The following is a 17,432-nucleotide window of genomic DNA, read 5'->3' as shown; positions in this document are numbered from 1 at the left end:
GTGTCAGTGATTAATATTGATTATTTATAAACGTGTGAATATTAATAGACAGGTATAAACAGGTTAGGCTTATTTCTTTAGTATTTTTTTGTTATTTACCAAGACAAAAAAACTTAAAGATAGCACAGCACTCAAAGCTATCCTTATAAAAGTCTTACAAAGTCAAGAATTTATGGTTGTTTATATTTCTCATGCATTACAAAAACATAACAACATCCCCAAATTTCATTTAGTAGATTCTGTATTCATTAACCAAATACAACTATTTAAAATTACACTACAAATACTAGTACTTTCTAGTACAATAAATATAAAAAATAAACTCCTAAAAGTCTAACTCGTCTAGAATATCGCAAATGAACAAAATATTTTCTATCAGGAATTTTCTATCAAATCTTAAAAACGCCACACCGCTGAACTACTACCAGTCACAATAAAGAAGTGTGCTACAGCTATGGCATTTCAGAAGCTTTCTCTAGCAGTCTGGCAACAGATGGACACAAGAGAGCCACATCTTCCAAGGCGACTTTAGAGAGTATGGCGATATCAACGTAGTTTGCGGCTATGGCAGTGTCCCGGTGTTTATGTTCCCGTAAAAAGTGATCACCAAAAGCTGCTCCGGCTGAGAGACGCTGGAAGACGTTTTTACCTCTTGTGTCGAGGCACAAATTAACCTTGCCGATTAATATCAAGTACATTTCGGTGGCAATGTCTCCCTTTCTGTAAATAAATTCTCCTAAAAAAAAAAAAAAACAGTAGATCAAAATTTGATCATAGCTCTTCAATAAGTTTGGGGCTGATCAGAGATTTAACAAATGCTTACCAACAGGGAAACAGCGGAAGAGAATTCTGGTGGAAAGTTCTCTCATGACAGGCTCTCTTAGGTGGGAGAATAAATGATGCATCTTTAAATGCTGCATGCAGATTCTAAAACAAATGCAAAATAGTGTCAATGTGTGCTTAAGATGTAATGTGCACCACTGTTATTTGAATCATAGTGATGTTAATTACCACAGACAATAGTTTTGATTCATCCTTTGTCTATCAAAGTACAGGTATGACTAAAAAAATTACAATACCGAGGGAAAGTCCATTTATTTTGATCATTTGTTTCAAATAATTCAACTTGTATGTTATATTAGTTCACTACACACAAAGTGAAATATTTCAAGCCTTTTTTTCAATTTTGATGATTGTGGATTAAAGACAAAAAACCCAAATCCAGTATTTCACAAAATTAGAATATTTCCATATGACCAATAAAAAACAGATCTTAAACACATGTTGGCCTTCAGAAAAGTGTGTTAATGTACTGTATTATGTCCTTAGTACTTTGTTGGGCCTCCTTTTGCACTAATTCCAGCATCAAGGCGGCGATCAGCCTTTGACACAGTTGAGGTGTTATGGAGCCCAAGTTGCTTTGATATTGGCCTTCAGCTCGTCTGCATTTCGGGGTCTCTGTTCCCTCATCTTCCTTTTGACAATACCCCATAGATTTTCAATGCATGGGGTTTAAATCAGCCGAGTTTGCCGGCCAATCAAGTACAGTTATTCCATGGCTATTAAACCAGGTACTGGTAGTTTTGGCTTTGTGGGCAGGTGCCAAATCCTGCTGTAAAAGCTTGTTGGCAACAGAAAGCATGAAGTGGTCTAAAATTCCCTGGTAGACAGCTGCGTTGTTTTTTATCAAGTCCACAGTCAGTGGACCCACACCAGCAGATGACATGCTCCCCAAACCATCACTGACTGTGGAAACTTCACACTGGACTTTTGTGCCTCTCCGGTCTTCCTCCAGACTCTTCCTCCAGGGACCTTGATTTCCAAATGAAATGCAAAATTTGCTTTAATCTGAAAACAGGACTTGGGACCACTGGCCAACAGAGCAGTCATTTTTCTCCTTAGCCCAGCACAGACGCTTCTGACGTTGTTTTTGGTTCAGGAGTGGCTTGATGCATAATTAAGCTTTTAGGAGATGATGATTTTATTTTCCAGCAGGATTTGGCACCTGCCCACAAAGCCAAAACTACCAGTACCTGGTTTAATAGCCATGGATTAACTACTTGATTGGCCGGCAAACTCGGCTGATTTAAACCCCATTGAAAATCTATTGGGGTTTTGTCAAAAGGAAGATGAGGGAACAGAGACCCCGAAATGCAGACGAGCTGAAGGCCAATATCAAAGCAACCTGGGCTCCATAACACCTCAACTGTGTCAAAGGCTGATCGGCACCATGCCACGCCATCCTTGATGCTGGAATTAGGGCAAAAGGAGGCCCAACAAAGTACTGAGCCAACATGTGTTTAAGACCTTTTTTTTATTGGTCACATGAAATAATTTTGTGAAATACTGGATTTGTTTTTAATCATTAAAATTGAAACAAATAAAGGCTTGAAATATTTCACTTTGTGTGTAGTGAACTAATATAACATACAAGTTTCACTTTATGAAACAAATTATCAAAATAAATGGACTTTCCCTGGATATTCTAATTTTTTGGCACATACCTGTAGGTGTGCTTGTTTACCTTGACACAATGTCCATTTTCAGACAGCGGGGGACGCCTTTGAACAAAACCTCAGCGCATGTTCCTTTAGTGCGGTTCCACTGATAGCTGTAGAACTGTGTCACTCGATTTTGTAATGTAGATGGGATTTTTTCATGTATCATGTGCTCCTGAATAGTCTGGAATAAATAACGAGGTTTTGCAGAAATTAAACATTATAATAAATCAAATGCTGTACAATGTCTTAGACACGTTAAATACAGTAGCACTGTAGTCCTTCATTACCTGCAGTTTTTCCTCAAAGGCTTCCTGCAGTGTCATCTTGTTTGTTTGTGTAGCGACGAGGAGTCCCATTTTATAAATCACCTGAACTTTACACAGAATCATTATCGCAACACACGCAATCATTTCTCCAAGGTTTGATGCCGATATATCACCATAGCCTGTTGTTGTGTAAATCTGTAATATCCAGTAGGTAGCGTATCTATACATTTCAGTGAAGTCATAGACCTCTGAAACAGAAAAAAAAAGTGGCATATTACATTTTGATTGTAAAAAGTAGGTTAGAAAAACAAAAAACACAGTCCCCCTGCAGATGCTTGAGTCAGTTTGCAGTTTTTCCAGGTTTCCCAGTTATACTTTGAAACAAGAGTCCTTAAACACAAGTCAGTCTTCTTTGATTGTTCTTTACTGTCAAGGTGAGATTCTTTAGTTGGTGCCATGTGTCAGAATCACTACAGTAAAAATGTAAAGCCTTTTGAGGCCAAAATATTGAATTAATATATTTCATTAAGCTTCCAGTGCACTAAAACTAAATAAAATACACCAAGACACAGACAGTAAAAAATAAAGTAGGGACAACCTATGGGCAATATCAGTTGAGTCAGTTCTCAAACAATTTTTTTCATCTTTTTATTTACTTTTTTGACTGATGTCTGCTGATATTGTTAGTCATGGTTTTTCTTATCGTAATTTAGTTTTTACGAGTGTTTTCCACTTGTACAAGATCAGACTAAAGCGATCTTGTTTATTCTCTCACCTGTTTTAGCAACCCATGACATTATTCCATGACTCTCAACGAATGAAATGAAGAGCACCGCCGTACAGTGGACAAAGAGGAAGGTGTGTACAAAGTACTTGATCATCCTAACCAACAGAAGACTGAAAAGAAAAATGTACTATAAAATGCAATTTTAAATACATATACATTTTTAAAAATGCAAGTAATTAAAAGACATACTTGTTTGTTAATGACTGTTCTTCTTTCCACATGAACAGCAATAGTGAAATAATGCGTGGCAAGTGTGCAATCCGGACGTAAATAATCATAGGCAGGAATGTTGACGGATCCTCTTTCATCTGGCGAAAAATGATGAGGCCATATGGAAATGAAAAGACCATATCAAAGACAAATCCCACTTTTCTCGTCATGTAGTTACGGGACGTCAATCTGTATTCTGAAATATAGGCTCCACTGTCATCAAAATAGCAAATTCGAAACTTCAGGAAGATCTGAAAGAAAGGCGGGAGAAGTTTCATGAGGCCTACATTCTTAGGGTATCTTAGCTACAGTATGTTTGCATTATGATAAGAGAATAAACTTGAGTTGAATGTAGAGTAAATCAGTTATCTTTGGCTCACCTCAATTATCTGAAGGAACTCAACAACCATTGTGAGCATGAATAAATAATAGTCAACATCAAACACAGCGGGCTGCAAGGAGAAAGAGTGAATGATAAAACGAGAGCGTGAAAATTTACAGCCAAACGGTCAATTCACAATACCACAACAAAATCCAACAAACCATGGCAAACCATCTTAATTATTATACTTAATACCAGTGTTGGGGTAATGCATTAACCCCCTATTTATTGATTAAAAGCTCTCCTGTCCCCGTGTTGAGAGAAATTGTAAGATGTTACTTTAGTTACAGAATGTGAACATGCAAAAAATAATCTCAGTCATTAAAAAAACAGATACAGTATTCCTCACAATGAATATAAACAGTGAAATTCAACGCAAACCTGCAATAATTAAATGTTATACAATACAAATATCCTTTATGTATTTAATCCCATTTTATTAACCGATGTCTTTGCTGCTGACCTTCGATGATCCAATTCATCCGTACTAATAAGCAAAAATTACTTAAGATAATCTAACATTTGTTTTCCTTTTTTTTTTTTGCTGAAGAGTTAATATTTGTTCTTCTGCGGTCAATTTACTTTTTCTCTAAGCTTGAGGCTTTTGGTGTGAAAAGGCTTTTACATTTGCCCAAAATAGAACTTTTTATATTAAAAACAAACAAGCCCTGCCCAGATTTAAAAAGTAACGCAAAAGTAACGTAACGCATTACTTTCCATAAAAAGTAACTAAGTAACGCAATTAGTTCCTTTTTTATGCATTACTTTTAAAAGTAACTTTCCCCAACACTGATTAATACTTAATACATAGAATTAAAGGTAGTATTAGTGATGCAGCTCTTCTAAAACCTTTTGATTCGACAGGAAAAACAATGACCCAAATAGTTGTAGCAAAAAGTATTTAGACATTTTTGAACACTTTTGAATGCATTACCTCTAAATTAGAGACTAAACTGCACAAGAGATACCATACACACCATGAATGTTATTGCCCAGAAGAAAATGGTGATCAGCAGACAGGATATGTACTGGTAGATGACTCGAAAATTGTTCTCAGGGTCAATGGTTCTGTTGTGCACTCTTCTCATGTTGTTGAAAATCTTCAGGAAGAATTGGATGAGCGCTGATGAGATCGATGTACATAGTCTAGTGCACAAAGAACGTGTACGGAGTTGAGCTCTGTGCTCTTCCCCAGCCATGTGTTCTCTAAACAGTTTTACAGCTGTAAGAGACAGAAACAATATATGACATATCATGCTCATCAGATGAAAATGCAGTCAAGAGAAAGGTGTCAGATGGATAAGGCAGACAAGTAAAACTTGAAGGTGTGTAATCAGCACACTATACAGATTTTGGCCATGATTTTGCCATCTGAGATCATCATAAAAAGTCATCTATCACCACTGGGTGCTTTCTGGTCTTTGTTATTACTATTCAGCAAAATAGTTTTCTACATTGCCAGATTAATAAAGACCCTATGATAAACTGCCAAATGGGAAAGAGTGGTAACAGTGTGTATTATTTTCATAGTGTGCCTGATCTTACATAAATTAAATGCATCAGTTAAACATCAAACAACTCACATCCAGTCCGAATGAAAGTCTCTTCTGCAGAGCCAGGCTTTTTAGATGTGTTTATCTGGAGATCTCCTTTGTGTAACTGGTATTTCATCTCTTCAGCTGCGCTTTGCATTTGATTGTAAATTCTAGGGTAATACTTCAGTGCTTCATCAAGGCTCTTCTTCGATAACACATACAACTCACAGTTTGTTGCAGCTCTGAAAAAGAAATGGGAAAATCAACAAGCTACTCACACAGCATATTTGCAAAATACTTCATTACACTTCTAGATAACATCCATTGTCTGTAGCATTTCCTTAAGGCAAGCATTTCATTTGCTGATTTTAATATAGTAATAATGAACTTTATTTTTATAAAGTGCCTTCAATGCAGATTCTCAAAACAAAAAGCTTGTATCACACACAACTTTTCCCTCAGGAAATGCAAAAGCATCTTTAAAAAATACAAAATAAACATAAATAAAAGCAGTACTAACCTTACTGTGGCAGGTCTTGGTTCTCCCAACAGCAAACTCATCTCACCAAAATACTGTCCAGCTTTGAGTTGGAAAAGAACTGCTGTATTATCATTTGATAAAACCTCCACTTCTCCCTTGTAGATAAAATACATCTAGGAAAACAAAGTGATTGTATGAAGATGTCTATAGCTCTGACTGATTCTAAATTGTAATGCATGAACAAAGCAAGAACATAGTGTCTCTGTGTAATTTGCACCCTGCACAAAAACATTAACATACTGCTACCAATTCAGGCCTATAGGGACACTCCAATTTTCATTCATAAAATGAAAGTTTTCAGATGCACAGTAAGTTTCCAATGTAATTGTAATAATAACCTCTGATCCGTAGTCATTTTTCTTATATATGAGGTCATTCGCTCTGAACAGGGATTGGGAAATTCTTCTGGCTAATAAGCGAATGAAGCATCCATCAGATTCTAACTCCTCCAGACCTTCCTTGGTTATCATTGTTTCAAAAAACTGTCCCTGCAAACAACACCTTGTAAGTCTGAGAGTGACAGATAATTATTTTCAGCCATTTCAACATATTTAATAAAAAATAAAAAAAACATTAATGACAGCTGTGTGTTATGTTATTACCCTGAGTTTCCCTGCTTTGGCAAATGGCGTAGAAGAAAAAAAACTCTCAGATTCTTGTGTTTTCTGCTTATTAAGACCAAACACCTAGGACAAGAGATGATGAATATACATAATTAGGGTGCCATTTTACAAACATTTTTAAAGTAGTAACAGCCAAGATTTTATTTTACCCGTGCTATAAAATCAGCATAAAGAACTGTTGATATATCACCAACTAATGAAGACGGAAAATACTCAGTCAGTTTATCCTGGTCAAATCCTTTTGTGAGTTTCCAGCGCAACACGTAAAATCTGACTACACTGTCATATAAAGCCCCACTTATTTTGTGGCTCTTAAAAAAGAAAGAAAAGAAAAATAAGTGCATATAATATATACCGTAACATGAGATGAGATTCAACAAAATGAGGCATTGCCATAACTGGAAAAATAGTTTAAACAGTACTAATACAATACAATAAATACACGATGGGAAATAGGCATGACCAGCTGCAGTATTTTGTATTTTGGTTGAGAATGAAAACCGGGTTGACGTCAGTTTTTGACATCAATTTGACGTTGACTTAAAGGGTTAGTTCACCTAAAAATGAAAATTAGCCCAGTCTTTACTTACCCTCCAGGCATCATAGGTGTAAATGACTTCCTTCTTTCAAAATTAAAAATGAATTAACCAAGCATTTCCAAGCTCTATCATGGCAATGGGTAGGTTTTTCTCTTCATCAGTCCAAAACAAGTCCAATAAAGTGCACCCATACATAATATAAAGTGCCTCACACAGCTCTGGGGGGTGAATAAAGGCCTTCTGTAGTAAATCAATGCGTTTTTGTAAGAAAAATATCCATATCCAAAACATAATAATCACTTGTGCTAACAGTCGTACACAGAAGCAGCTCTGTGTGGATGGCATAGGACGTATGCGTTGCGCATGTGCCTGTGAGTCTCGTGAAAACCGACATTTGTTTACAAGAGCAAAGGAAGCAAAGTTTTCTTACTTTAGCAAAGGAAAACCAATCTCCTGTTGGTTCATATCAAAATCCTCCAACATTTTTCTCAATTCGTGACTGGTGTTTTGTTTACCTTTCTTCACATCCCAGAGCTGCTTCTGTGTACAACAGTGAGCACAAGATAGATTAAAGTGATTCTTATGTTTTTAATATGGATAGTTTTCCTACAAAAAAGCATCAATTTACTACAGGAGGCCTTTATTCACCCCCCGGAGCCGTGTGAGGGGCTTTTTTTTTGTTATGGATGGATGCACTTTATTGGACTGAGGAAGAGAAACACCCACAGATGTCATTCTAAAGCTTGGAAGTGCTAGGACAATTTTTAATATAACTTTCGTCTGAAAGAATGAAATCGTATGCACCTAGGATGCCTAGTAAATAATTGGCAAATTTTCATTTTGAGGTGAACTATCCCTTTAATGTTGGATTTTGGTTACATAACCAAAAACAACAAATAATCAACGTCAGCGTCATTGGACATCAAATTAATGTTAACATTAGACATTGTCGCATCTGGAATTTAAAGGGGTCATCGGATGCAAAACTCACTCTTTTTTTGGCATTTTTGCCTTTATTATGAAAGGACAGATCAGACATGACAAGAAAGCGAAGTGGGAGAGAGATGGGGGGCGGGATTGGGAAAGGTCCTCGAGTCGGGATTCGAACACGGGACGCCCGGAGCGCAACGGTGCTATATGTAACCCTGGACCACAAAACCAGTCATAAGGTTAAATTTTACAAAACTGAGATTTATACATTAATTATAATTAATAAATAAGCTTTCTATTGGTATGTGGTTTGTTAGGATAGGACAATATTTGGCCGAGATACATCTATTTGAAAATCAGAAATCTGAAGTTGGAAAAAAATCAAAATACTGAGAAAATCACCTTTAAAGTTGTCCAAATTAGGTTCTTAACAATGCATATTACTAATCAAAAATTACATTTTGATATATTTACAGTAGGAATTTTACAAAAAATATTCATGGAACATGACCTTTACTTAATTTCCTAATGATTTTTGGCATAAAAAAAATCTATAATTTTGACCCATGCAATGTATTTTTGGCTATTGCTACAAACATACCCCAGCGACTTAAGACTGGTTTTGTGGTCCAGGGTCAAAAGTAAACATACTTTAGTGTGGCTAAAGTAAACATTACAGCTCATCATCCCATGGGAGAGAGGGGCGGGGCGAGCAGAGCTCATTAGCACTTAAAGGAACATGCAACAGAATAGCACACTCTAAAAAGGGCTGATTTTGACAAGGTAAAAAGTGTGTTTTTTACACAACCATTAAGAAATTTTAACCAAAATATGCTCTAGACTTCTCATTAAGACCCTAAAGAATCATATCAACATGTGGATAATGGGCATCCGATGACCCCTTTAAGAAAGAATAAACCTGACAGATATCTGTGAGGCGCAGCCTGGTCAAAGACAGACATGGTGTCATAACAGCTTTCACAATTGGTCACCGCATAGTGAAACACCTCATTCTGGTATCAAAGAACCCAGGTCCAAATTAAGCAACCCTTTAAGATGATTTTTTTCAGCATTTCAAATTGTTTTATTGTGTATATCTAATAAACAGATTTTGTGTGAAAATAAATACCTTCAAGAACAGTTTCATGCTCTCAGTTTTCTCTGTATAAGCAGCTCTCATAGCATCTGCGTTTGCCAGCATAGCAGTAACGGTGCCTGATAACCAGCCAGTAAACAGCATTGCAGCAATCATGATGAAACTCATGCCAGTTCTCTGAAAATGTGGTTTATGCACAAAGAAAAGTCAGTGGCTGGAGATTCATAAAGCAAGCAATGAGTCTCTACATGCAGAGGACATAAAAACATGCAATTTATGGTAAAATAGGCTTTCATTTGTAAGTTTAAAAGAAAAATTACAACACTATATAATGTATATATCTAGTTTACTGTAAGGTAGAATATTGCAAAAACCTGTCAAGAAAATGTCATGGCCCTATTTCATCTCACAATCAAAGGGAAAATTAAATAAAGTATGAATCATTTCACCATCCCTCATTTTAATTACAATAAAGTAAAAAGCCTAGACAAGTTTTAGATAAATTAATCTAAAATTTGATTTAATCTGATTTGATACTTACCATTGAAATTAGAGATGGATGGATGTCCCCAAATCCAACAGCACATAATGTTGTGGTTGTAAAGTACAAGCTTATTAAATACAGCTCCTGGAAAGTAACAGTGGCTGAACAAAAAACAAAAATCATCTATTTTATTTGTATTTTTTTTAAACCCACACAAATTTATTTTTAAGATATGTGAAAAATTATAAAACATATTCAGAGGTGAAAGCTCAGAAGAACAATACATACCAAAATCGACATCAAATGATTTGTCCAAGTGTGTCACCCAGGACAATATTGTACAGTTGTGCTTTATGCTTGGTATGAAATAATCACTGACGTTTCCATAAAGGTCTGCTGCAGGGCATGCACTTGCAAAGACAATGCAAGTGGCAAAGTGCACAAAAAGAGCAGAATATAGCAACAACTGCAAAACAGTGTGGATGTGCTTTTCAGTGGCAATGTCAGCTTGCAAGAATGAAAACGCCAAGGGAATGCGATATAACTGAAAAATATGTGGAATCCTTAAGTATGCATACAGATGCAATGCTTCACTGTTGGCATAAAATCCATTCTCACTGATTGGTGAAATCATTATCCAACCCACAAGTTCCCAAGGAAAGCAGGTAATGAAATCCACAAGGAACCCGGTTTTTAAATAATGACGTGCCGTTTCCAAGGTGTCAACTTTGAGATCATTGTCTTCATAGAAAGCAACATGCATGCGGAGATAAATGTCCACCCAACAGCAAAATCCAAGTATGTAACAAACAATCCACAGTTCCAAACTGAAGTGTAAAAATGTAACAAGAAATGAGGTAATGATGCTGTTGGCGACTGCTAACAGGGTCCGTAAAAATTCCCATTTTACATAAAATGCACTGCTGGGAAAAAAGGCTTTACTGCAAAAATATAAAAAAAAGTGAGTAAATAAGTCATTCACATTAGGCAATGAGAAAGTACTGGAATACTTAAAAAACAAGGGTGCTTAATTCACTCAGAATTCAATCTGCTAAAGCTTTCAATTCAACGAAACAATCAAATTTTATCATTTATAACGTTTACGAATTAAAACACCACAGTAGCACTGCCTTTACCTCATTAGGAAAGGTGACAGGCACCACGACCAGAAAAAATATGTAATTTGCCCCATTACATTCCTACGGAAACAAAAACAAGAATGCATACTAAAAGAAATAGTATACCCACATAACTTATTCACTCATGACAAAACTTTCATTTTTTTGTGAACTATTGCCTATAGTTTATTTACCTCTGTTTTAAACCTCTAGCCTAAGGGGATTCGATTATAACAGGTCGAAGAGTGTAATTTAATATTTGACATGTTATGTAATTCTAGCCATTTCTTTTTCCTTCTTCCCTATAAATGCTTCTTTTCTTGAAGTCCTTTAAATGTCAAATTAAATTACATACAGTAGGCCTATACAGAGGTTGGGCAAAAAATGTGAACTCCCATTATTATAGAGCTCGTTGTACATGTATAAAATTTTAGATCATTAAAACTAATTTCTTCTTACTTCGGTCTCTGTCGTTTCAATGATTGTCTCATTGGAACAGCTTCTTCCTCTGATCCAGCATACATTGGAATGGTTCCAAATTCAGCCACATCTGGAAAGATATTTATATTTGATTAATAGGTCGCAATCCTTACAGCCTTTATTCACCAAAATCACAACAGATATTAGTCAGTCTAAAAAATAAATAAATAAAACCTGGCTGTTTTAAGTGCATGAAATTAAAAATCACGGCCCTATATTGACTATGATCAGACAATTAAAAAAACATTGTTAGTGCATTGTAACAGCATTGTAAATATCTTGCCATTCTTGGCCTATGAATTAATTATGTAGTTAATCAGTCATTATACATCTGAATTAATATGATTTCTTTAAATAAAAAAACACCTACTATTAGGGCTGCTCGATTATGGCAAAAATTATAATCATGATTATTTTGGTCAATATTGTAATCGCGATTATTTAAAACGATTATGACTGGGTCCAAAACTTTATATAAGTGATTAATCCAAAGATAGCGATACAACGAACAAAAAAATATTGAATACTTTTATGCAAGTCTAAGGTAGCCTAACTACCAAAATTGAATGTATTTGAATGTAAAATAAAACAGCATCTTCACTGTAAAAATTAAACATGCTTTGTTTCTTATTAAAACTAAAAAAAGTCCTTCATTTAAGAGCAGTGAGTGATTTTTCTCTTTGTATTTTTACAGAGAAGGCAGAAGGAATATTATTTGTTGCCGCTTTAAGAGCCACACAGATCCAGTATACTGTTAAACACGTATTTTCATTCTCAACTGTTTATGATCATTTTAAGACATAACTGACATATTCGATGGTTTAGGCTGCACTTTGAGCTAAAAGATAACGTTACAAGTCCGTGTTCTGCTCCGCCTCTGAGCGCATACACAGAACAGTGCAATATAATAATATTTCTTTCATTTTTAAAAACACAACATCAAAGAAGCATTAATAAATCAAGCACGTCCCATTTTATGAAACTCAAGTTACGTGATTTTGCTGATTGGCTTTTATGGAAAAGAGAAAGGAAAGGGGGCGGAATGGGGTGCAATGATCGTTTCATCTTGATTACTGTATTTTCATGATCGTTTGAAGCTGAAAACGAAACTGAATTTTCATTAATTGCACAGCCCTGCCTACAATATATTTATAAGCAAATTAATATATGTGTCATGTATTGTTAGTGCATTTCTGATTCTTGTTCACATAGTCAGATTCACTGATTCTTAATGAGAGGTAGGTGCTGAGATAATCTGTATAGAGTTATGTTTCTCAAAATACTCACAGCATTTTGTCTTTTTGCAAAATCTACGGTCTTTAAATTTCAATGTAACTTTTTGTCTCTGTGCAACATCAGTTTCTAGGACTTGGGATTGCCTTTTCAGTAATATCTCTGCAGTCTCCACCAATGTCGTGTAGCATTTTTGATCTGATTGGAATTCTTCAATTTGCCTAAAAGGATTGACAGTTTTCTCATATAATGTTCTTTAATATCACAGACATTTTACTCTCAACATTTGCAATTTGTTTTTTAGTTCATAAAACATACCTTTTAAGCATGGGATATTTCTCAAGAACTACTCTGATCTTGTCAAAATCAATAACTATAATTTCACAGCATGTCACAGCACGTACTGTCAATGTGGCTTGTTTTCCAAACAAAAAACCTGCCTGCAGAAAAAAACAAAAAACAAAGAAAAGCTGATTCATTTAAAACATAAAACTCTGGTATGTGGGTTAATACCAAGACACTATTTGAACTCCGCTTAGGAGCTCTGAAGCACCCTGCGATTAAACAGTGATATAAAAAAAAAAAATACTGATGTTAAAGGGAAAAAAATGAAAATGTCATCATATACTCACCCACATATTGTTCCAAACCTGTAAGAATTTCTTTCTTCCGTTGACTACAAAAGGAGATACAGTGAGGGAAAAATGATTTTGTACTTTGGCCCACTGACAAAGAAATGATCAGTCTGTAATTTTAATGGTAGGTTTATTCGAACAGTGAGAGACAGAATAACAACAACCAAAAAAAAGTATTTGACCCCTTCGCAAAACATGACAGCACTTGGTGGCAAAACCCTTGTTGGCAATCACAGGTCAGATGTATCTTATAGTTGGGCACCAGGTTTACACACATCTCAGGAGAGATTTTGTCCCACTCCTCTTTGCAGATCCTCACCAAGTCTTTAAAGTGCCCCTATTATGCATTTTCAAATATGATATTTCATGTAGTGTGTCATGTAGCTGTATGTGAACATAAACTATCTGCAAAGTTGTGACGCTGACAGTGCACGACAAATGAAGTTTTTGTCTATCAAAAAAAAAAGAGTCGGCTCACATTCGCCTAAACGAGTCGTCAGCAATTCGAATCTTTTTCTGTTACTGCCACACGTCACGAACTACACATTTGGGTAATGTCCGCCCGCGTTCTATGTCGCGAACAACTTGCCTGCCCACAAACAGTACAATTTTCACGTGGATTACATCATGTCAAGAAGACGCTGTATCCTGCGCTGTGAGAGTAAATTTGTTTTATATGCCCCTCCGAAAGAGTAATCTACAAAGAATGAGTGGTTAACATTAATTTTTTCAACAACACCTCAGCAGTACAATTCCAATCTTGTGTTGTGTTCGCGCCATTTTACTGATGACTGCTTTTCCAATCTTGGGGAGTAACGTTACAACGCGGGATTCACCAAACGCTTGGTTTTAAAAAATGGATCAGTGCCCAGTTTATTTGGACCGGCTTGCTCCTCTGAACTTCTACCTGTAAGTATGATTAATAATTGATGATTGTATTTTCTAGCGATCGTTCAACATACGTATTTGTGTACGTTATGGTGTGTAACAACCCCGCTCATGTCTTGGTAACCGGCTAACTTGCGTTTCTGTAGTTCTGTTGTTCAGCTGGGAGTGCAATGTAGTCTAAAAATTGTGATTGATGCAGCTTGACTGTCTGTCTGCCTTATTAGTTTAAGTAATGATAATGATAAACGATGGCTTAACGCAGTGTTATGGATTATACAATGTTGAAGTTCACAACGTAGAGGTGTGCCCGGTTCGCTTACAAAAGCAAATTGCAAGCACTTTTAACAGGTAACATATGACACCCACTGAGAAACGTCCTGCTCCAGTCGTGCTTACGAAACAGTTTCTTGTCTATGTGCCACTTCAACCGTTTCATCGTCAGACTCCGGCTCGAATTGATAGGGTAAAATCGAGGCTATCTTTTCTATGTATTGACAGTTCTCCGCAGCTGTCATTCAGTTATGGCAATGGCCGTTTCGTTTTTGCGCTGTAGCGGTAGACCAATCCAAAAGGACTGCGCCATCTGACCAATCACAGCAGTGAGGGCACACGGAAAGGAGGGGTTTAGAGAGACTGTTTCTTCGAACTGCTTCACACAAGTCGTTTACGAATCATTTAGAAACGGGGTAAAATTAAATCTAATTTTGGAGAAAACTAAAGTGTTTTTTGAACTTGCATACATGTAAACCTGTTTTAAGAGACTAATACAACAATATTAACTACCTTTAAAATGGCATAATAGGGGCACTTTAAGGTTTCAAGGCTGACGTTTGGCAACTCAAACCTTCAGCTCCCTCAACAGATTTTCTATGGGATTATGGTCTGTAGACTGGCTAGGCCACTCTAGGACCTTAATGTGCTTTTTTTTTGAGCCATTCCTTTGTTGCCTCCACAACACATTTTCAATAAAGGAAGGAGGTTCTCACCCAAGATTTGACGGTACATGGCCCTGTCCATCATCCCTTTGATGTGGTGCAGTTGTCCTGTCTCCTTAGCAGAAAAACACCCCCAAAGCATAATGTTTCTACCTCCATTTTTGACGGTGGGGATGGTGTTCTTGGGATCATAGGCAGCAATCCTCCTCCTCCAAACACGGCGAGTTGAGTTGATGCCAAAGTGCTTGATTTTGGTCTCATCTGACTACAAAACTTGTACATAGTTCTCCTCTGAATCATTCAGATGTTCGTCGGCAAACTTCAGACAGGCCTGTACATGTGCTTTCTTGAGCAGGGGGACCTTGCGGGCACTGCAGGATTTCAGTCCTTATGGCGTAGTGTGTTAACAATTGTTTTCTTGGTGACTATGGTCCCAGCTGCCTTGAGATCATTGACAAGATCCTCCCGTGTAGTTCTGGGCTGATTCCACACCGTTCTCATGATCATTGAAACTCCACGAGGTGAGATCTTGCATGGAGCCCCAGACCGAGGGAGATTAACAGTTATTTTGTGTTTCTTCCATTTGCGAATAATCGCACCAACTGTTGTCACCTTCTCACCAAGCTGCTTGGCGATGGTCTTGTAGCTCATTCAGAAATCTTGCTGATTGATAGGGGATCAAATACTTATTTCACTCATTAAAATGCAAATCAATCTATAACTTTTTGAATTTTTTTTTGTTATTCTGTCTCTCACTGCTCAACTAAACCATCCATTAAAATTATAGACTGATGATTTCTTTGTCAGTGGGCAAACGTACAAAATCAGCAGGGGATCAAATATTTTTTTAAGAATGTTGGTACCCAAACACTTGTTGGTTGCCATTGACTTCCATAGTATTTTTCCATTTCATTTTTTTTTTTTCATAAAATGAAATCAATCGGGACCAGCAACAGTTTGGTTACTAACATTCTTCAAAATATCTTTACACAGGTTTGAATTCATACAGGTTTGGGACAACTTGAGGGTGAGTGAATGATGACAGAATTTTCAATTTCAGGTGAAATATCCCTTTAAGTAGGAAAGATTGGTATTTGGACAGGTCATGAAAATCTGAACAATGTGACACCTCAGAGTGCCATTTGCCAATAAACTGGCATGATTTTCTCAAGGTTTCAGAGCTCCTATAGCATCAGCCACTGATGCAGTGTCAAAATGATTAATATTAAAGGGAACAATATATTCAAATGTTACCTCTCCAAAATGCATTCCCTTCTGATAATGACCAACAACTTCTGAAAGGTCATCATTCAAAATCTATAAAACATTCAAAAGATAAATTAATAAATAAAATGTTCAGTTATTAAACAGTGATTAAAAGAATCAAGTTTAAAGCTATAACCTATTTTCCACAAATGCTTACTAATGTGTCCTGAACTGTATAACTTGCCAACCCCCAGGTTTAGTTTTTCTTTATGTTTAAACATTTATCAAGAAATATACTTTCAATGCTGACCTCACATGCTCCCCTCCGAATACAAAAGAGCTCTCTTGTGATAGTTTTACTGTACTGAATGATTTCGCCTTTAGGAAAGAAGTACATAACCGAAGTTAAAGCAAGGTCTCGTATGAAAGACTGCCCAGCTTCTGCAAAGTAAGGAATCTGCAAAGAGGGAAACAATGGAACATTTTAGCTCATTTTTAACCAGCGCTTATCATCATAATATTCTTTGACAAATGTGTAAAATGAATTTTGCCTCTCATCATTCCAGGGCCTGTGTTCACAAAACATTTTAAATTACCAATAAGAGTTCTCCTAAATAGCAGTAAAATTGTTTAGCTAAGAGTTTTTAAGCTGCTGAGACAAACTTTTAATAAGGAATAGAGAGAAAGCTTAAACTAAGAGCTTCGTTCTGGTTTAATGATTGTAAACAGTCATTAGGTCGGTCAGACTTAAAATATTTTATGTGACCAAATCTGTCAGAGTAATAAAACAATAAAAACCATCAAATAATTTGTAATGGTTTTACTGGGTATAATGGGAATTGTTTTGGTTTTAATGGTAACTGTAATGGTGCCTGTAGGTCTCTACTGGTAATTGGTCAGCTATTGGTGGCTTATTAAAACCACTAAATCTTTAATGCCCCAAAACACAATATAGGAAACCATTCTTTTATGGTTTTAATGGTTAAAAGTTGATGCTTTGTAATGTTTGTAATTGTATTTGTAGTGGAAACCGTTAGAATTTC

At 36.2% G+C, this 17,432-nt stretch overlaps 1 protein-coding gene across 1 annotated transcript in view; it reads right to left on the bottom strand.

The window, feature by feature from the left end:
* Nucleotides 1-186: 186 nt before the first annotated feature.
* Nucleotides 187-17,432, bottom strand: part of cngk (cyclic nucleotide-gated potassium channel) — a 28,578-nt gene continuing 11,332 nt past the window's right edge. Inside the window, exons 21-39 of the mRNA XM_073839461.1 lie at nucleotides 16,700-16,846; nucleotides 16,438-16,500; nucleotides 13,044-13,165; nucleotides 10,183-10,835; nucleotides 9,952-10,055; nucleotides 9,444-9,587; nucleotides 6,995-7,156; nucleotides 6,825-6,908; nucleotides 6,561-6,710; nucleotides 6,202-6,335; nucleotides 5,730-5,923; nucleotides 5,124-5,368; nucleotides 4,145-4,216; nucleotides 3,744-4,015; nucleotides 3,543-3,664; nucleotides 2,789-3,015; nucleotides 2,525-2,682; nucleotides 824-927; nucleotides 187-736 (exon numbers count right to left, since the gene is read on the bottom strand). Of these exons, the coding sequence (XP_073695562.1) occupies nucleotides 453-736; nucleotides 824-927; nucleotides 2,525-2,682; nucleotides 2,789-3,015; nucleotides 3,543-3,664; nucleotides 3,744-4,015; nucleotides 4,145-4,216; nucleotides 5,124-5,368; nucleotides 5,730-5,923; nucleotides 6,202-6,335; nucleotides 6,561-6,710; nucleotides 6,825-6,908; nucleotides 6,995-7,156; nucleotides 9,444-9,587; nucleotides 9,952-10,055; nucleotides 10,183-10,835; nucleotides 13,044-13,165; nucleotides 16,438-16,500; nucleotides 16,700-16,846 (3,441 nt within the window). The 3' untranslated portion in view covers nucleotides 187-452. The remainder of the gene's footprint in view (nucleotides 737-823; nucleotides 928-2,524; nucleotides 2,683-2,788; nucleotides 3,016-3,542; nucleotides 3,665-3,743; nucleotides 4,016-4,144; nucleotides 4,217-5,123; nucleotides 5,369-5,729; nucleotides 5,924-6,201; nucleotides 6,336-6,560; nucleotides 6,711-6,824; nucleotides 6,909-6,994; nucleotides 7,157-9,443; nucleotides 9,588-9,951; nucleotides 10,056-10,182; nucleotides 10,836-13,043; nucleotides 13,166-16,437; nucleotides 16,501-16,699; nucleotides 16,847-17,432) is intronic.

The sequence above is a fragment of the Garra rufa genome, chromosome 5 (genome assembly GCF_049309525.1).
Source record: "Garra rufa chromosome 5, GarRuf1.0, whole genome shotgun sequence".
NCBI lineage: Eukaryota > Metazoa > Chordata > Actinopteri > Cypriniformes > Cyprinidae > Garra > Garra rufa.
The sequence above is the reverse complement of the archived record's forward strand: the minus strand, read 5'-3'. Positions and strand labels throughout refer to the sequence as shown.